At 32.7% G+C, this 22,467-nt stretch overlaps 1 protein-coding gene across 8 annotated transcripts in view; it reads left to right on the top strand.

The window, feature by feature from the left end:
* LOC115219130 (receptor expression-enhancing protein 1) overlaps positions 1-22,467 on the top strand; it is a 188,394-nt gene that overhangs the window by 64,984 nt on the left and 100,943 nt on the right. For all 8 annotated transcript variants that reach the window (XR_005001915.1, XR_005001913.1, XR_005001914.1 and 5 more), the window contains one exon: positions 7,018-7,094. Coding sequence is in view for 5 of the 8 variants with exons in the window: in XM_036509009.1 (XP_036364902.1) it covers positions 7,018-7,094 (77 nt within the window). In the remaining 3 variants the exon portion in view is untranslated. The remainder of the gene's footprint in view (positions 1-7,017; positions 7,095-22,467) is intronic.

Genomic DNA, 22,467 nt, shown 5'->3' with positions numbered 1-22,467 from the left:
TTTGGGAAATTTGTGAATTGTATAAATTTATACCTCTAACTCTTTATCATTCTGATTACTCTGTCAAATATAATGTTTATTTATTCATCTCCTAACTTGAAGATTTCAGTGATATGAGTGTTTATTTTAAAAATTACATTGTAGGGTAGGTGTGAGAAGCCAGATCTAGCCAGTTTGAACATAAAACAAATAGAATACTTGAGGTGGATATGGCCAGTTTAAATGCTAGGAGGCTAAATATGAAGATGGGAAACAGGAACTGCCTTTATGAATGGATAGATTATTTGTACAGTGCCATTCAAGCTTTTTCATTGCCAAAAGGATATGTTACTTGTCTTACTACTTGTATAAGACACAAAAGAAGTCCAAACTTGTTTGTGTACACTTGATGCTAGTGTACACTTGATGTGGTAAGCCTTGGCATTTTAATTAATTAAAATTACACCTTGTAGTGATGAGACTAGCTGTAAATAAATTATTTTATTAAACAGAAAACCTCCAGTTTTCACTTAAGTGGGTCAAATGTCAAATTATCTGAACAATAATTCATAGTTTGTTACAGTGCTAAAATATAGTACTAAAACTGCATTTATTATCAATTAGGCACTTGGGTATCACATTGCAGATTCTTAGATAAACTACCATCTATGGCACATTTTCAGACTTTCTATTAGTATTTTACACAAGGTATTTAGACTTGATATATACTTCATGTGTGTACTAAGATATTTCTTTTGACTGAAAAGGCCACGAGCTACACTCTTCTAATCTAAATTCAATTTATAACTGTAGCAACATATTAAAATGCATTAGAATTTTTCTTTGTCCAGTCTGAATTCAGATCTTTTATTAGTTTTTAAATGAAAAAAAAATTTACTATTTCAGTGTTCAATCCATGAAAATTTAGTCTTTCATACGAAACTTGTTTGGAAATAAAAGCTACAGCGTTGTGTGAATAAAAGCTATGCATTGATTGTGGTATCAAGCACCTACCTAAAGTATTTGTTGCTGAAATATGGTGGTTGAAATAGAGAGGTCTTTTGAGAAAGATAAATCTGAACCTTTTAGTGGTTGGTTATGTCATTATAAAAATACACATTTGCTATTTTGTGCAAACATTTTAGTATAAGATCAAATATCCAGCCATTAAGTGACAACTGGTTTTCGAGAACTTGCTCATATAACCTATCATAGCATAAAGAATTTCTGTGAGAACTGTTTCTACTACAATTTTAAATGTATGATTTAAAGAGAATTGAGAAAACATTCCAAGTTTGTTTTGGAGCATAAAATATTCTATTATAGAATGGAGTACAGAATATTCTATTTGTAAAGTAGGGAATAGAAAACTATCAGGATTTCCTGTTTTGAATATAGAAAGACTGAAAATTTCTTTTGAATCAACTGAATAGCATACTTGCTGTAAATATTCTTTCTCTTCACATACTCATTGCCTTATTTTCTTTATTTTATTGCCTCTCCTATTCTAGACTTCTTGCTGAGTAACCTTTTTTTGTTCTCTCTTCCCCCTTCCTACTCTTTATTACTATGGCTGTTACCCAAAGGATCACTTGTTTCTTCACTACTTCATACTTCATTTATCTTGGTTAGTTTATCTCAACCAGCTGGTATGATTCCAGTATGACTAACTACTATTCCTTATCTTATTTCTAATCTTCATTTCCAGTATGAATTTGCCTTTTCCTTTTCCTTGTAACTTTCAACAGTATAAATTGTAAATCTCAAATTTTCAGTGCCTCTGTAAGCCCTTCTATGTCACTAAGTTTGTATTAGAGGTATAAATGAGTCAGTTATTAAAAATAAAATAACTAAATAAATACTCTTACATTTTCATTTTTATATTGAAGTGTGTATTCTAATTCTGTCAGTTACATTTTTGATATTTTTCACTTTTAAAATCTGTGGTGTTTATGTTAAAGTCATGTTTGAAGACTTTCAGATAATGCACTTTTATTGTTTGGAAAAGCAGGATTTCCATTTATGGATGTAAAAACTGATAGTAGTGTAGAAAGGAAAGGTTGTTCACTAGCCAAATATTTCTCATGAAAACAAAAGCATGTTTATGTATCATAACTCATAAATTAGTATTTTATGCACTTTTCCTCTTTGAATAAAGTAATTGTTATGGGCATTGCAATAAAGTGTTGAACAGATTAAACTTATAAAGTTATCCTCCTGTCAAGTTGTTTGACAAGTGGAAAGCTGCAAAGCAATTCCTGTTGATGTTTTTTTTTGTTTATAGCTCACTCCACTCTACTATTTCGAATATTACAACTAATGTCACTAATGCTACAGGTAATGTATTAGAAAAGGGTATTAAGTTACTATGCCAGATGTCTTTCTCACTAGCAATATGCAATTGTTTTAGTTCCCTAATAGTTTTTTTTTTTTCAGTCTTGTACTTTTGGTTTGTCTTACATAATCATAAATTCCTTATTTATTTTAGTTATTTTTTATTTACTTTTTTTTTTGTTCTCTTGCTGCATCAATTTTATCCATTAAACCCTAGAAACACCAATTTGATATTGTCTATTTTATTATTATTATTATTATTTCAAAGACAGCAAGCCAGCAGATACATTAGAGTATTAGAAAAAAGTGCTTTGCAGTTTTTATTCCAATTCTTTGCAATTATGGGTTTAAATTTCATTGAAGTTCACTTTGTTTTCATTTTTTTCGGGGTTGATAACATAAAATACTTGTCAAGTACTAGGGTCAATGTAATTGGCTATCGCTATCTCCTAAAATTACTAGTCTTGTGTCAAATTATTTCAAATTTTTTATTGTGTATATTTTCCTTCAGCTCATTTTATTAGTTGAATGAATTGAAATTTTATTACTACTGTGTGTGTGGTGTGTGTTCTGAGATAAAGACATGCCGCTCCATTTTCATTTGTCTGGCAGAAGAATAGGTGCTACTTCTGTGTCACAACTAAATGGTTAGCTGTAGGACTTGTTCCAATATTGTATCCAAACTGTTCCACTTAATGTTAACAGAAAAGTTTTCATTTCTTAGCTATTTTTTACATCTTTGTTTTGGTTGTATGTGTCTGAAAGTTTAGTGAAACCTAGCCCATCATCTTCTATGCTGTTCACTTTATGATCAACCATTTTATACATTTTGAAAACCATACTGTGTTGATGACTGGCATTCCTTCACAAGCAACATTGTGATCAGGTCATCTGTTTTTCTTTTATAAGAGAGAGAATTGTGTCTAATCTATTTTGTACTTATTCAGTAGACCAAATTGGAGCACTTTTCTGCTTCTTATAGAAGGGTCAGATTTCACTGGTCATGAAATCCATTTGCTATCAACACACATAACATGTTGGTCTCAGGATGTTATCCTTGATGATGCTAAGGCTAGCATACATGCAGAAATATCTTGATCACTGTGATAGTATTGATGACAATGCCAAAAATGGGAGCAAACTGGTGTTAGCATTTTTTATAAAACTTGTCTTACCACAGTTCAATCTCATCAAACTGCAGCCTTGGGTCAATCGTAGACCAAGATTGAGCATTTGGCATCTAGAATGTTGCCAGACACTCACAGCACTGTGCTAGCTGGATAAGGTTGTTAGTGGGAAAACATCTCTAGATTTCTATGGAGAGTCAATAGAAAATATAAGTCACAATGGCCTGGGATCAAGTCTGAGTAGTCACTTTTGGAGGACCTTCAGATTGGAGACTACAAACAATTTCCAAAAGTCCCTGGCATGGGGGTTACACAGAGATGGAGGCATTACCTGTTTGAGATAAGCTCTTCAGGGATGGAAGTAACAGCGGCCAAACTTATCTGAGATGGATGCAGGGGAGAATTGTCCTGCACACTATCATTCAATATCTGAGCATTAGTGACTTGTTGGCTTGTGTGAAACAGCTGCTGTTACAGGTAGATTAAATCTGGTTGACTGTTTAGTCAAGGCATGGACAATCTTTTTCCATGTGCAGGCCAGATTGTTTTCTCACCAAAATTGCAGGCCAGAGCCCTAATTATAGACTTACAAAATATGTATACAAGTGCTTATACAAGTATTTGCTTTATAATATAAAAAGGATATTAAAATAAGGGAAAGAACAAAACAATTTATTAATATAAAACAAATGTAGCTGAATCAGTAAAATTTATTCATTTTCATAGGGAGAAAATAGCCATGAAACAGTATTCTAATGGGGTTGATGTTTCTTTACCAACATCTAGATGTTTTGCTCGAGGTGGTTACTCTCAAGTTATTTTCAAGATAATTGTCAGTTATTCTTGATCTTGCTTTTGGATTTAGTAGATTTCATTTTTGAGAATAGCTACTCACATTTATATGTCCTTCCAAAGAGTAAAATTTTGTTTCTAGCAAAATCCACAATCAATGGGAAATTTTCTGTAGGTAGGCTTTTATAAAACTCTATCAGTGAATGATCTCTCATTTCCTGATTTAAATCTTCATTTCCTTGGAGTTCAATTAATTCCATCTGTAAATCCTTGGGAACCTGGTTAATATTGATATCAAAAGGTGAAGAAAATATACGTAGATTTGTTTCTTGTTATCTGAAATCTCGAAATCTATTATTGAATTTTTCGTTGATCAATTTTACCTCATCTGCATAAAAAGTACAATTGATTTTGCCACGAATTGCCAATGTTGGGAAATGGAATGCATTACAATTTCTGAGCCGTCGTTCCCACAGTTGCACTTTGTTTTGAAATGTTTTGATATGACTGTACTGGTGAATGAATTGGCCTTCTCCTTGCAATTTCAAATTAAGGTCATTAAGATATGAAATAAAGTCAACGAGAAAAGCAAGATCACATATTCAGCCATAATCACTCAATTCAGGCATAGACTTTCCTTTCATTTCCATGAATGTAAAAATTTCACTCCTCAGATCGTAAAATCATTTCAACATTTTTCCTTTGCTCAACCATCACACCTCACAATAGTAAACCAAATCTCCATACTCTGCTTCGATATCCTCAAAAAATTCTTTAAACTTGCGGTGGTTCAAAGCTTGAGATTTTATAAAATTTTGTACTCGAAACAACCTTGGACATGACATGTTCAAATTTGAGTAACTTGGTGCACAAATTCTCTTGGTGAATTATGCAATGAAAAATGGATAAATCTTTTGTGACAGTTCATAGAAGCTAATTCCGATCTAATTTTAGAAACTAAGCTTGCTTTACTACCAACCATAGCAGGAGCACCATCTGTTGATAAACCATGAAGGTTTTTGAAATGTAGATTAAATCTGACCATTAACATTTTCAATTCTTGAAAAATATCCTCCCCAGTGGTGGTGTCTTTCATTCCCCAAAGATCAAGTATTTCTTCTGTGATATTTAAATCTTCATCAATTCCATGTACAAAAACCACAAGTTAGGCTATATTTGACACATCAGTGCTCTCATCAATAACTAAGGGAAAATATTTAAAAAGCAAAGAAAGTCTTTTCAAGCCTAATTCTTCATTAGTTGCAAGTTCATCAATCCATCTTGTTACAGCTCTACGAGACAAACTAATATTATCAACTTCTTTTTTTTTTTTTTACCTGAACAAAAAACTACTGCTTGTAGGCATTCTTTTACAAATTCACGTTCAGAATAATTTTTCAAATGTTTTGCAATTTTCTTGCTAATGATATAACTAACACGAATAATATTTTCGGTATCTTCATGTCTCTTGACAAAAATTGTCTGCTACTCTTTCAAATCTTTTATTAAATTTTCAACTTTTTGTTTCCTATGTTGACCTTGAAAACTTTCATAATGAGATGAGTGCTTGGAGATGTAGTATCTTTTTACATTATATTCTTTAATGACAGAAACTGATTCTGAGCAAAGTAAACACACTGGTTTGTCTTTGATTTGTATGAAAAAATAATCATTGGTCCACTTTTCTTGGAACACGCTGGATTCGTTGTCAACTTTTCTCTTTTTTGTTGACAACATTTTAGGGTTGGATAATTCGAGGAAAAAATATAGATAGTGGTGATAAATAACAGAGTATATGTTGGAATGTGAAATATAAACTTTATATAAGGAAAATGCATAATTGATCAGAGGAATAAAATGAAGCGGTATGTTGTGTATGGCTGATATTCTCGATAGTTGTTTGGATAAATGCATTTGAGTTGAGTTATTTCTGGCCTTTGTATATTAGCAAATTAACAGGCTTGGAATCTCTTGAGTTAGTAGCTTGGTCATTCACTAAACTGGTTCTTGGTTTTGAGAGAATTTGAGTGAGTACGTGAATGACATGTTGATCATTCACTAGTGTCAAGAAGAGACAACCTTACAAATTGAAAGTTAGCTACTCACTGACTAGTAGGGTTTACAATTAGTTTCATTTTATTACTAATGTTTCCTGTTTCTTTTTCAGGGAAACATGAGTTACACTCTCTCTATTTTGTTTCTACGAATTTAGTCCTTTCACCTTTACTAGAATTGTGCATTCCATGAAAGCTTGTTTCATTTTTACCTATTTACCCTACAAGTCGGCCAGACGAGAAAATAAACCACTTCATGGCCATACTGCTACAGGTCTCTGTGGGCCAGAAAAAAGGCTTCTTGGGCCATAGGTTGCCCATACCTGGTTTAGTCTGTAGAGTGAAGATCAACATACTACCCTAGGTGTGTGTAGGTATATGTGTTTTTGTATGTGAATGTTTGTGTCTCTTGTCTTAACATCATGTGATACTTGTAAAATGGGTGTCAGTCTTACAGGCAGTGTCATTCATTTCCAATAAACTGTGAAAATATTCCTGGCTGTTGGGAAATATTACCTTGCTTGGAAAGAGGTGAGGGATGGGAGACATGAAGGACATCCTACTGTAGAAAATCTACCTCAGTGAACTCCAGCTGACACATGCAGCAATGGAAAAGTGGACATTAAAATGATGATGATGACTGTGTGTGAGTGTGCATGTGTGTGATGCACATTTATAAGCAATATACCATTTGACTATTAAATGATTTTTTTATTCAATTTTTTTTACAGGTAAAATGGATGATGTATTGGATTGTTTTCGCTCTCTTCACCAGTTTCGAGACTTTCTCTGATTGCATATTATCATGGTAAGCACTGCTGACATTTGCTAAATATTTAACAATTGTAACCTTACATTTTTCTTTGTTTATTTTGTTGGTGTTTTTCTGTTTTAAATCTGTAGTGAACAGTGTAAAGTAAATGACCCCCCTCTCCTCAATAAGCAAAGTATGTGTTCCAATTTTGATTTGCAGCATGCTTGTACATTAAAACATGTGCACGAATTTATACATGCATGCATATGCATGTATATGATTTCCAATTAGATTTTTTGAAAGGTAATTTTTTATGCTAAAATTATAGCTGCTTACAAATGAATTAATAGGTTACTGGTGCATAGCAGCAGTAATTTTGAAACTAATGCAGTAAATGTATCAGACCTTTCTGAAAAATTAACTGTGATAGACTGTTGGCTTATCCTGTTAGAGATTTAGCTATTATTTGCTTCATGCTGCTTAGAAAAGTCAGAGTTAAGTGCTTGGCATGTCAAATATTTATTTATTACAGGCATAAATTTACATCTTGCATGTATATATGTGCATGCATACATTAATGTAAGCATAATTATCCAATTTATGTATCTAAGAAATTGAAAAGTGTTATGTATGCAGTCTCATGCATGTGTATACTCAAAAAATATCCTCTGCGTGAATAAATGTCAAAATAAACAAGAAATCTGATTATTGCAATTCGGATTCATTTTGTGTGGTGGGGGGGGGGATATTGAGAGGACGGTCTAATTTCAGAAATGGGATGGATAATTTTTCAGGGTTCTCTAGTCAAAGAGATTTAATGGTTCCATTAACCCTATTTTAGACACTTGAAGAAGAAAGCAGAGGACACTGTAAATGAAATTGAACAAAGACATTACTCATACGTGGGTATAAAGCAAAACTATATTGAAAATAGCCAAAGGATATGTATGTATGTATGTGTGAGGTGGCATTATGTGTGTATAGTAGTGGAGAGAATTTCATTGTACTTACTTGGTAACATTTCTGAAAGTATCCTACTGTGAAATCTAATTTCCCTGAAATATTCTGATAACTTAGTTCCTTTGGCTTTACAAAAGGAGACCCATCATTGTTCAAAATTACAAGGAAGAAAAAAAAAGTTTAAAATGACCATAATGCCAATTTCTATTGTGTCCAGAAAAATATTTTTGATAAGTAGGTTGAAGATGAGTTGCATGGCCTATCCCCTCACTTCATAAATTTCAGCATCTTTCCTAAGTTCCTATGATCATAATCATTGTTCAAGAGAGAATATTATATTTAACTTGTTTTGAACTTTTGCGGATTTCACTACCAATTTCTTTCTCTCCTTGCCAAACTGCCTACTTAAAAAAGCATTTCTTTTGTTGTTAATATTGCTTGCACCATTTACCAGCTATGCTTTATACTATTCTTGGCTGCACTTAGCAGGGTCTGATTTTTAGTTAGGTGCTTGACCAATTAGGTTTTTTTATGTTGTAATTTGAATGCTTTTCTGTCTATGAAAAAAAGGAAAATATCTTCTGCTAATTAGATAGATAATTGATATATGAACTTTTTAAACTTTATCTCAGTTTGTTCACAACAACCACTGTCGAAATTTTACCCATGTCAACTTTAATGGCACACCATTTTCTCACCATTTCAAACAAAGTGGAAAGTGATGTGTTAAACGATAACTAATGCAATATAACTCCAACCTCTTCCATTTTCAAAAGAATATTTCATGAATTATCTGACAAGTTTTCAAGAAAACACTGAAGAAAGACACTGTAAAACTTATAATTTCAAAAACATGAATAAATGCATGCTCTATAAATATTTCAATATTTTTTTTCCTTCCTATGTGAAATTATATTCATCTACATACACAGGCATTTATGAATACCGATAACTTTTGACTGAACTAGTATCATCATAGTAAACACCTTCATTGGTTAATATGCTCCAGTCAACAATGTGACTTACTTTTCTGTGAAACCTTTCTATATGAATATTTTTTTAGAATAAAATTCTTTTATTTCAAGCTCATATCACTGACAATAAGTAAATTTTTTACTCCTATTTTTGAAATCATTTTTAACATCTTCTCTTCCCTCTTCTTATCATTAATGGCACTTTTTAAAATAAAATATTTTGAACAATATTTATTGACTTTTGGGGCTTAGTTAGTAATTAAAAGAATAGAATAGGTTATATAAAATGTCACATTAGATTTTGTACTGTCAGTTTTAAAGCTAGCTTTCTGTTTTCTTATCTGAATGCTTTTATTTCATAAAGCAATTATTCTGAAAATATTCTTTGAACATGTGTGTTGTGTTTCAAATGAATGAGGAGTGCTCAATACATGTTGTAGGCTATATGGCTTATTGAAACTGAATTTTTATCATCCAATTTGAGTCTCATAGCACTGCAATTCATGCAAGAACTGGAGATTGCAATGACATGAAATTCAAGTTGCAAGATAAAAATTTTGGTTCAATAAAAGGTGTATGTTTGTATAAATATATACATACAAGAGGGTGCTGAAAAGTTCTTGGCTTTGAGTAAAAGAAAATACAGGAGGATCAGTTGATTATGATTTTGTTCAACATGTTCTCCTCTCAGATTCACACACTTATTGCAATGGTCTTTCAGTTTTTCTAAGCCCTGTAAAAGAACTCAGAACGTTGGGCCTCCGACCAGGCCTTTTGCAATACCATTAAAGCCAGGAACTTTTCAGCACCCACTCATACATTTGTATGTGTGTGTGTGTGTGTGTAAACATTCTCAATATCAACTATTTCCATTTTAATCTACACTTTTTTCTGGAATTTGATACGTGCAGTCACTATGCCCAAGTTAATAAAGTGTTGACCTTTTAAACTAAAGAGCATTTTGTATCCTGTCATTAACATTGGCCAAGGTGCTAATTTCTTCCAACCTTCATACACTTGGCAGCATTGCAAAGTAAAAGAAGGAAAGACTGGTTAGGTCAGAAAGAAACATTTGCAGCATATATATGTGAAGTGGAATACTGGTTTCAACCTGGGATCAAAGTTAAGTTGTAGATTGTGCTTGAGACATGAGCTTATACTACAGTGCTCATATCATGATGCTTATAATGTATTAACATATAGCTATGCATCATTTTATATATATATATATCCCTTTGAAATTGCTCTTTACTGTGGTTTGGACTTTTGACTGTTCCTTCTAGTATGTAAGGCGACCTGTTAAGGTCTTTTGTGTTTAAATGTACACTAATTTTTATATGAAAAATATGTCTATTGACTTAGTATACATGCTAGGCCACTGGTAGCAAAAATTTCTATAATTTTTCCTACCCTATATTTATATATGTATATTATTTATAGAGTTAAGAAATGGTCAGGGAAATCATGTTTGATTCACATTTAATCTAGATCTCTGTTTTGTATTTGATATGGTACTTCTCTTTTGTAATAAATAAAATTTGTACCAGTAATATACTGAGTAAAGTTAAATAACTATATCCCTTGATCTTCTGGAAAGTGCTTTATGTATACTTGCAAGACTTGTGGGAAATCTTCAGTTGTTTTGAGAACTATAAAATTGTTAGAAGTTCATAGAGAACAATAAAATTCATTATTTCCTTTTGAATTTTTTTTTTTTTATGAAGCATTTGATTTTTGTGATGATGTAAATCCACATAAGTAGTCTTAGGAGATAAAATCTTTGAAAACTATAATTCTTTGTCATATACTTGTTACCTCTTCTACTTTGGGAGTTGTAATCTATTATTTTCATCAGAAATGGAGTGCACTGAGAAAAGTCACATACAGTGTTTATGTGAAAATACTAGTTCGCTTCTCTTCACCTATCCATTGTGACTATACTATTAAATTTATTGAAAATATGTTTGAAGAGAATATATAGGGAACATATCCAAACAATGTAAACTATGGACCTAAATTGAAAACATTATTTTTATTATTACTCTGCTACATAAGCGCAGGAGTGACTGTGTGGTAAGTAGTTTGCTTACCAACCACATGGTTCTGGGTTCAGTCCCACTGCTTGGCACTTTGGGCAAGCGTCTTTTACTATAGCCTCGGGCCGACCAAAGCCTTGTGAGTGGATTTGGCAGACGGAAACTGAAAGAAGCCCGGCATGTACATGTGTATATGTGTGTGTGTGTGTGTTTGTTCCCCGAACATCGCTTGACAACCGATGCTGGTGTGTTTCCGTCCCCGTAACTTAGCGGTTCAGCCAAAGAGACCGATAGAATAAGTACCAGGCTTACAATGAATAAGTCTTGGGGTCGATTTGCTCGACTAAAGGTGGTGCTCCAGTATGGCCGCAGTCAAATGACTGAAACAAGTAAGAGAGTAAAAGAGAGAGTACATAGAACCATGTTAGTAATGCTTTAAATTCAATTATGAGACAACTGGATTTAATCCTACATATGCATTGTCATGGCATACCAGCAAATGGTTTTTACACAGTTTGTATGTAGTCATAGATTGGTGATTCAGTTTGATTCAGGTGCATGGTGTTGATAAGCCACAAAAATGACAAAATATTAGTAGTAGCCATCACTCATGAATGTGATTAAGGGCAAGCTGTCTCACCTGTCTATGACATTCAGGTGTTTTAACACCCACTTTCAGCATACTAAACTACAGCATACTGGCACACAAGTAAATCACATATATTGAGTATGTGTAGTCAATAATGTTTACAACACTAGCTCTGCTTCTAATTAATAATTGAATACAGACACACACACACACACACACACACACGCAAGTCATGATTTGATTGAGAAGTTCACTTTCCACCCACATGGTTTCAGGTTCAGTCCCACTGTGTAGCTCCTTGGACTTGTGTCGTATTCAGTAGTCTTGGATGTTATGAGTGAATTTGGTAGATGGAAGCTGAAAGAAGTCTGAATGATGTGTGCACAATTACTCAGAGTTGTATAACTTCTCAAGAGCCATTAAAATGAACTTCCTTTGAATGGCTCTAAGGAAGCTATAAGATGTTGCACAAGAACTTAACTTTGAGTGCTATGGTTCTTATAGCAGAAACAGCTGTAATTTAATGAAGATGATTTTGTAACTCATGTTCTTTTGTCATTCAGTAATTAATATTATGCTCAATTATCTCCAGACATTTTACTCTGGATCATATGTACACTGAGTTCTAGCAAGCAGTTATTAATATCGCGATGTCTAAGTAAAATCACAAAATGTATGTGTCTGTGTGTATGTGATATGAACTTTTAGAGGGTTTTTTTTTTTTACATTTTGGCATATTCCATTATATCTAATTCAGACTGAGTCAATCTGTTCATTGGTAACCTATTGGTAGCTCACCTTTCACATTGTATGTATGACTTAAGACATTTTCATTTTTCTTCATCAGCTGCAAATAGCCTTTGTTAGTAACTTCTATTTTAGTTCAATATAATTACATTGATAACTTATTTGTTCAGTAGATCACTTATATTAAACCATATTAACTTTTTCCTGACTTTATTATTAATGTTTTTACTCACAACAATTTTTTTTTTAAACATCAACCACTGCAGGTGGAGTTTTAATGCATTTAGCATAGTGAAACAGTGAATAATGAAGCAGATGAAAGGTAGAAAAAAAGAATGAAGCAAAAATACAGCAGTTTCAGTTAATCAGATAATTGTTAATGCATTTAGAATATTCGAAATATAAAAATAATATGGTTAATGGTTGTATACTCGCATGGTTAGTGGACTAAAGATTTACTTGTCTGATATTGAGTGAAGTGTGATACTAGCACAGTCAAATGTATATTGTCAAGTTTATTGTTACAGAAAACCTTTTAGTTTATGTTATATAACTTCCATTGTATGAGGAACAGTCTGGATATGTAGAAGGAAAACACATTTAAATTGTGAGTCTGGGCTAACGGAGTAAGCAGTCTGTTTTAGTTACAATTGAAGAGGTAGAAGAGACAATATGTCTTTGTCAATTGGCCAAATGGCTTTTTATTTATGTGTGTTAGAATGCTTGTTTGTGAGTATGTAATAGCACCATCTTGTGTAGATATGAATTTCATATGAACTTTCTTGAGAATCAGGTACTTTGTAGAGCTAAAGATATTTTTTGTCTCAGAGAGGAAGCCTAGTCTTTGGGGTGCAGTTTTGGCAATGTTATTGTATAAAAGACCAGACATTTTAACAGTTTTGCATCTAGTTTGTGTAGATGGAGGGTAGCTATTTTAATTTTGATACTGTTGATGGAGACTAGGTTGTCATCTTACTACTGTGTGTGTTTGTCTATTATACTTAACCCTTTAGCATCCAGATTAATGTCAAATGTAATCCTTATTTAGTCACATCGTTTTCAGTTAATCATAGCATTGAGATTTTGATGATGTGATTGTTTATTTTTAGACTGACATGGTAGGATACGTGTAAGAAGACAGATCTGGCCAGTTTTCACATAGTAACAGCTGGAATATTTAAGCTGGATATGGCCGGTTTAAACTTTAAAGGATTAAGCACCTTATTACGGGTTCTATGTATTAAACATATTCAAAATCACTATCTTGACAGAGATGACTTTTTTGTAACAGTTTACATGTAAAACTCCTGTATGATTAGTACAGTACTATATCTTCTACCATTGAATTCAATGTCAAAAATAGAAATTGAAATGTTGGAAACAATAAAAAATGAGAAAACCATTGAGACTAAATGCATCTGAGCTAGTCAAAATGCTTTCATTGCTTTTTACTACTCGAATCTTAATCACTAGTGAATTGAAGTAGTTTATTTTGTTTCATTTTGTATGGAATTGAAGTTAGCTTTATTTTACTGCTTTATATATTTTATCCATTTCCATTACCAAAAAAAAAAAGAGAAGAAAAACTCTTCCAAGCTAAAAATTATTCACTCTTGGAAATTAGGTTTGGCTTGTTTCAGGTCAGGTTGTAGATTTAAAATATTTCAGTTGGCAGTTTCATTCCAGCAGTTATAGAACAAATTAACTTTCTAGAAGGTTCCGTTTTAGTGTTGTTCTTAGAAATGCTCTTAGAAAACTTGGTGACTAATTTCTTTTGAATATACTACTGATGTTGAAACCAAATATTCAGCATTCATTGTGGGCAAATCATTGCTATTATAAAAGAAATCATTATTTTTAGTGGGCAAGTAGTATAAAAGAAAAGAAAGGGTTTGGGGAAGGAATTTCCCTTCATTATAGAGCATGCATTAGTGATCTTTCAAAGAGTCACAAAGCAGTTATCTGTTGTTGGTTTAACTTTTTTCATGTATTTTAGGAAACCTTTCCGTGTAGGATGAATTTTATTAATTCATTCAGGCTACATGTGCATAGAAGCATGCACACACACACACAGTATTTAATTAGATCACTAGGGTGAAATGCTTCCATAGACATTTTTTTTTGCTTTAAAGCAACTGCTAGGAACAAATCTCCTTCAAATCAAATTCTGCCATGTTAGAAAAAATAGCATGAGATAAAGTAGTTATGGATGGGGGGGAAGTGGTTCCAGCTGGAATGTTTTTGATATAGGCTTACTAAATAAAGGCTGACTTGAGGCAAAACATCCACTAGTTCAAAAATTAGTCCTATTCATTTTGTTCTCAAGCTCAAATGCAAAACTTTAAATAAGATGCATAATCAACACTTAAAATTTAAAGAGCTTTATCAAATAATTCTTCATTTGATTACCACTTTAACCCTTTAGCATTGAGATTACCCTGTCAAACGTAATGCTTATTTATTCACATTGTTTTGAATTAGTTATGCATTATCTCATAGCTTCAGGATTTTGATGATGTGATTGTTTAGTTTTAGAATGGCATTGTATGGTAGGTGGGAGAGGCCAAATCATGCCAGTTTGAACGTAAAATAGAATTTTGGGGTCAGATGTGATCAGTTTAAATACTTAAGGGTTAAATTATTTCTGCTTGTCATTTATTTACTATATCATTTAACCCTTTAGCATTTAAGCCAGTCATATCCAACCAAAATATTCTGTTTTTTTATGTTCAAACCAGCCACTTTTAGATCAACTCTACAATGTCAATCTAAAAATAAACCATCCCATTGTCAAAATCACACTGCCATGAGATAATGTATGCCTAATACAAAAGAATTGATTAAATAAGCATTATATTTGACAATAATCTGAATGCTAAAAGGTTAAACATGGATTAAACACTTTGTTTTATCTTGACTTATCATGAAAAAATTAGTTATATATATTCACTTCACTCAGGCAAATGTTTATTAAACATGCCATCAAACACTTCACACTAGAAATATCATATTGGTTTCAGTTAGACATGTCAGACTGAAAAATCCATTATCTTTTTTAACAATGTGAGTCAGCTTAATAGTTTTGTGCTAGATTCAGTTATGTGATTCAGACTAGTAGTCTTGTAGATTCCGTTATGCTAATTAACTCCACAGTTTTGTGCCAGCTTTGATTGTGCTTTCAGCCTTGTATTCCAGCAAATCAGCCTAGCATAATATTCTTTTATTAGTTTCTGTCTTTGGACTACAGCTATGCTGAAACACTACCTTCTAGGGTTTTAGTCAAATATATTGACCTTAGTGTTTTTGTCTGCTTTATCAGCCTCGAAGGATAAAAAAATACTCCACCAGCTGAAGGAAGGCAATTGAGTTGATAATTAATCTTAATACTGGAAGATATTTTCATTCAACTCTCTGATTTTTTTTCTTCCTATTCCTCCACTTCCAGCACGTGTGCGCACACATACACACATCCAATGGCCTTCTCTGCAGTTTCAATCTACTACACACTTCACTAGCAAGGTACTGGTTGGCCAAAGGCTGTGTTAAAAGATGCTCAAGACACCCTTGCAATGGCATCAAAGCCAAGGCTTCAAGGTTGCAAAACAGACTTGACCAAAACTTGCTGCTGGTAGGATTTACAACTGTACAGCCATGACCCACTGGACTTAAAAGGCTACAACTTAACCACTCAGGCATGGAGTTGGCCTATTGTTATATAAGCTTTTGGATATGATAGTCAGCCATGTTCTGTTATTTCCTAGATGACTTTAGTTAATATTAGTTGGCATGTATATAAAACTGTCATATGGCCATTCTACTGTTTGGAGTAATTTTTTTTATCCTATTTCTTATATGTTTATATATTTTCTTAGTCTAGTGTCATTGAAAAAAATGCTTCACTATATCATTTATCAATCATTTTGAAGATATTCTTTATGAACAACTTCTCTTCAAGGAAGATACTTGGCATTTCTTTTGTCTTGATCTTTCTCAAATGTCTTAATATTGGCTTGATGATTTAACTTGGGTTGTCAAAAAATCAAATGTCACAACTAATTTCAAATGATTCATTTGTACTTCATATGCTGGGATTTTCAGATCATTGGCTATAAATGTAATCACAATAAGCTAAGTACTTCATACATTGTTTTCTATAGAACATATTGTTTCAGTGATTATGACAGCAATAATAATAATAATAATAATAATGATGATGATGGTGATAATAATAGTAATGATGTTGTCTTAAAAAAGAGAAAAACATAGCATTGTTTACATTACTTACTTTTTTTTTTTTAAGTTGTAAAACTCTAATAGATTTGTTTTTACTGTTCTTAATTTTACTTAACGTCAAGTATACATGTAAAAAAGTTTATGAAACTGTGCAGAAGGTACCAACAGTATCCATTGATAACAAGATTGATTTAAAAAAAACAAAAAGAAACTAAATGTTTGATTTTATTGACTGTAACTAATGCCTCAACATTTATAGATGGTCCATACCTCTGTATTGAAATCTTGTATATCTCAAATTATATAGATATCAAGAGTAACTACCCAGAGAAAACTTTTCAGCTAGATGGATACAACCTCTAAACCAATAACTCTAATCATGAGGGAATTTACTCCAAAGGAAAAGCAAAAATTCTGGGATCTAGTGCGGAAGTTGTTTTTAGCTTGGAAACTTCATTATTATCCATGCTGATTTTTCTTTCATTATTTTCTTTGTTTATATTATTTACATTTGACGGATGTTTGTCTTCATCTTGTTTGTTGTTAACACAATGTTTCGGCTGATATACCCTCCAGCCTTCATCAGGTGTCTTGGGGAAATTTCAAACCTGGGTTCTTGTTCCTAAGGTATTTTTCTCATCTGTTAAATATAGAACTGTTTAATGTTTTATGTTAAGGATTGTAATGTTTAAATTAATATGAGGTAGTAAAATTGTGTAGTATACAAACTACATTTTTCTTATATGTGTGTGTGGAGAAGTTAAGGGGGGAGCATTTACATAGTAAACTGTTAAAGGAAGTATAGCAGTATTTTACTGGTATTAATTTTTATCAACTACATAAACAAGCTGCAAAAGGCAGGATTTTAATTTAAGAACTGTGCTGTACCAAATGAAATACTTCAACTTTTTAGTCTTTAAGCTGGCCATATCTGGCTCAAATATTCTACCTAATTTATGTTCAAACCAGTCAGATCCAGCCTCTCACACTTACCCTATAATGTCATTCTAAAAATAAACAATCATATAATCGAAATCTTAAAGCTATGAGATAATGCGTAATTCAAAACAATGTGAACAAATAAGCATCGCATTTGACAGAGTAATCTGAATGTTAAAGGGTTAAAGTATCTACTTTTCTATGAAAGAATTCTTGATGCAAAGGAAATTTAACCTTACACCAGACCTGATAACCAGAAACATTTGGCTATCAGCTCAGCAGCTTGTTTATTTTTTTAACATACTATTTCTGTTCCTTTCAAATTGTTACGACAGTAGAGTGTGATTGGATGGAAGTTTGGATGCTATTTCTAGCAGATCAAGTAATTATGTAGATACCTTCTGTTTGCTTGAAGAAAATATAGTTTCAACCAGTGATAGAATTTGGCTTGCTTACTGCCAAATAGTAATGATTCCTTACATGGGTACAATGCTGTAAAGTATTAGGTAGAAACAACTGCAGAGTTTTTAATTTCCTTGGGGGCATTGTGGTGGTTCTTATTAGATAACATTAATTTTGCTAAAAACTTACCGGATCTTAACCTACAGGCTACCTCTTTAATTTACTTCATATATTTAGCACAAGATATTTGTAAAGGAGATGTAAAGACAAGTGAATTGATTGCAGTACAAACCTGTTATTTTATTAACCCCTAGAAGGATGAAAGGTGAAACGAACCATGGTAGAAAAGGAATGAGAATATAGAACATCAAAGCTAAATACTGTAAGGCAAGACCAATGTTCTGTAATTTTATCAACCTCTTTAATAATAAGGAATAATTAATAATACTGCTGACAATTGTACAGATGTGTTCTCTCTCATTTAGTTTTTACCCATTTTTTCCATTGCTGTAACATCTAGCTTTCCAGAATATTTTATGGATTATCTAAAAAGAAATATTAAATGAAGCACCCAGCTCACAGTGATCGATAGGCAACACACGGTTTTTCATGTTATCTAAATAACATGTTAGCTTGACTAAACAAGTGAGTTTAGCCTAGTTTAATACCTTTATAAAATTAGGGTAGGTGATTTCCTGAAAACAGTGTTGCTGATTTTTTTCTTTCTTTCCCCCTGGGGTCATCTTTGCTTTGTCTTGTTCCAGAGATGATAAAAGGGACTTGATGCTGTCATTTAATTAATACTTTCACATAAAGTTGACCTTCTGCTCAAGAAGAAAACCACTATTTTGTTCATTGGAAATAGCTGGAAAATTTGTAAAAGAAGTGAATAGAAAAAATCATAAAAATAAACTAGAGGCACTGTTTCAAATAGGCTTATGTGAGTAATACATGGTAGTGTATGACATGGAGAATGCAGTGTTATAACTTGGAAAAGACATCCATATAATTGTGTGAAAGAGATTTTCAAGAATAATAAAAGAAAAAAAAGGAAGGACATTGAGCTGGAGGCAAATGGCTTTTAGTGGGATAATGTTTGACAGACAAGTTTAATATGTTACATTGGTGCTTAATTAAAATTAATAATGCACATATACATTTTTGTACTGCAAAGGGTATATGAACTGAATGTGTAAAATCTCCTATTCAGTTAAATTAAAGTATGAACATTTTGTAAAAAAAAAAAAATTGCTTTTCTCTTATTTATTATGTAATTTCTTTTGTGTGTAGTTTAATTGGAATGTGTGAGTTTGGACAGCTATCCTAGCACTAACTATTTAACTTGAATTGAAGCTGAGTAAATTTATCACTGTATCAGTACTAATAACAATGGCAAGTGTGGATACAGAGAATGAATGATTGAGTATAGTGAGGAAATGGGGTGGTGTAAGGTGTAGGCTCAGAAAGTAAGGAGCTACTCTGATAGCAGGCTACATTGACGCTGACTATAAGGCCAAGAAGAATGAGATATGGAAGGCAAATAACAGGGTCTGAAATAATTTATTATAGACCAGGTGTCCAAAACACAAAAGGGGACAGTTCTTGCCCCTATGACTGATGTACTCTTCTATTCCTCCGATGCATCAGGGAGCAGCAGATAAGGGCTGGCTGGAGTGTCAAGTTGCAGTCAGCTGAAAGCTTGATAAAAACAATGTCTTTGGCAGAGATTAAAATTTCATAGAAATAAAATGGCTAAAGGAAGCTAGTTCTTGCGAACCATTGTCTATCTAGTCTGCAATAGTAAATTGTTATTCTCTGTATTTTTAAAGAGCCTCTCTTAAAAGTGCATTTGTTACTTTTATGTAGCTCTGTGGCAGATGAATTCAAACATTTGTAGCAGGGAACAAATTTAAAGATTCTACCCCTTCATCTTATTTCATATACAAAGGATATTCAGCTTGAAATGTGGGTGTAATAAAAAAGACTATGTACATTCTAGTACTAAGTTTTGTGTGTGTGTGTGTGTGTTATTGTCATTATTTAAGACTGAGCTGGTGGAATTGTTAGCATGCCGGACAATTTCATTTCATTTGGGTTTGAGTCCATGCTCAGGCCAAGTCGAAGACTCCACCCTCAGAGTCTGGTGTGGTTGCCAGGTTGTATTCTCTGCTTAATTTTGACATGTGACAATTGTTAGCAGTTTATCTGTCTTCACGTTCCAAGTTCAAATTCTGCTGAAGCCAACTCTACCTTTCATCTTTTCAAGGGTCGATGTAATCAACTAATCCCTTCCCCCAAAATTTCAAGCCTTGTGCCTATTGTGGAAAGGATTATTATTATTGTTGGTGGTGGTGGTGGTGAGAGCAGCAGTAGTAGTAGAATTTATGGTGGAATTTATTCATAATTTCTTTTCGAGAAATGAAGTCCCCTGCTGTTTGTAGCAGCAGTTCAGTTCATAGATGAAATTGGTATAGTATATACTTTAACCCAAAGCCATAAATTTAGCTGGAGAGATGACTGAATAAATTCTAATTTATTAATTCTTTTTTTCAACTCTGAGGGTTGAAAGACAAATTCAGCTTCAGCAAGATTTGAACTTGGAATGCAGAGAATCAAAAGTAAATTATCTTTTTAATTTTTTTTTTTCAATTCATTCAAAATGAAATGGTTTCAAAGATTGTAACATGAGATTCCGGTAATTTTCTTTCCTTAATTTGTATAACCATTGGCAAGACTGTTGCTATGGGATAACACTTTGTTGCTCAATTTGGTTAAAACAAAACAAACGACTTATTGGATCCCTGATTCAATAAACGCATTCTGTTGCTTTTAACATTTAACCCTTTAGCGTTCAGATCACTCTGTCAAATGTACTACTTATTTACTCACATAACTTGGAATTAATCATGCGTTATCACATGACTTCAAGATTTCAGTGATGTCATTGATATTTTTAGAATTACATTGTAGAGTAGATATGGGAGGCTGCATGCTGCCAGTTTGAATATAAAGCAGGTAGAATATTTGGGTTGGATATGGCTGGTTTAAATGCTAGAGGGGGAAAGGACTTTCCACTTCTGATGAAGAACCAGATTGCTTTACTCACTATCTCTGCTGCTTGACACCTCACCCTTTTCTCTGTTAGTTTAACAGTGTACTTGTCATATTAAACACCAATTGCAGCTTCATTCATATGGACTTCTGTGTGTGTGTGTGTGTGTGTGTGTGTTGGTTGGCCGAACATCTACTGGCCTATGTTCACTGTTTTCTCTCTTCTGAGGAGATACACTTGATGTTTAACTTCCCACCTGGCTTCCAGCTATCATTTTAAACAGATTTTCTATTCCTTTTAATTTTTGCTGCTAACTCTTACTTACTACTCTACTACTGTACTATTGATGCTTTGGCTGAGATTCTTCTCCAATCCACAAACTTATTAATAACTTACAAACTGGCTGACTCACACACTGTCCGTTCTGTAAGAATTATCCATCTTTTTCACTATCCAAATAATTATTGTGTAGTTTAGGTTTAGGCTGTGATCCTAGTGTGTGTCACATAAGGGAGATTTGGCTATTTGTAGCAGACTAAGCAACCATACTGAGGCTCCCTAGTTAACTAAAATTATGCTTTTCTTCATCTCCAGGTATGACCATTAAATTTTCCTGTAGTGATTCTATCTGAAGGATTCTAAGATAGCACTAGAATCTTGAAGATTTTTTTTTTTTTTGTCCCTTTGTAATATATGTTAATGGTATACAAGGTACTAAACTGCTTTACTGTTGCATAGCCTAAGGGCTTCTTAATTTTAACAACTGTTTATAAATCCACATACATTTTCATCTGCTGCCTGTAACATGAGATTGTCTAGTTTTGCTTCAAGTATATTTTGGAGAGGTAACATTAACAAAAACCCATTGTAGACTCTATTCATACCCACTGCTCTGCTGGTTACTGTTTATAGCAGCAGTGTTTTCCTATTGTTTTAAAACAAGCAGTTGGAATAAAATTATTAAACATTTCTTGAAATACTTTATTTTAAAAATGTATTGATCAGAAGTTTATACAAATTGTTTATAAAAGAAATGTAATTGTTAATAATAGTTTCAAATTTTTACTCTATGTTGAACTTTTTTCTAAATAGAAGCTTTTATTGTAATAAGCATTACAGTGGTAATGGTGGTGGTAATGTTAACAAACCATAATGTTTGGTAAATAACACTTGAAAAAAAAAAAAACGTTTTTGTTATGTTGTCAGTTACAAAAATTGTTTATTGCTTTGAGAATATGGCAATATTTTCAATAAATTGTAGTGGTTTCAAGAAGAATGTATCACCCACTTGAAATAGTTATCACGAAATATGATAGGTAACTAAAATATGTAAGCATTTTTGAAAGTTGTATGAAACCATATATATATGTATGTATGTATATGTATTTTCAAAATGTATATATATGCATTTTCAAAATGTAACCATATGTGAATCATTAGCAACTTTTTTTTTTCTTCATCTTACTTTTCTATTGGGCTTTCCTCTGTCTCCTAT

The sequence above is a fragment of the Octopus sinensis genome, linkage group LG14 (genome assembly GCF_006345805.1).
Source record: "Octopus sinensis linkage group LG14, ASM634580v1, whole genome shotgun sequence".
NCBI classification, from domain to species: Eukaryota; Metazoa; Mollusca; class Cephalopoda; order Octopoda; family Octopodidae; genus Octopus; species Octopus sinensis.
Note: the sequence above shows the minus strand (reverse complement) of the source record. Positions and strands in the feature narration are given on the sequence as shown.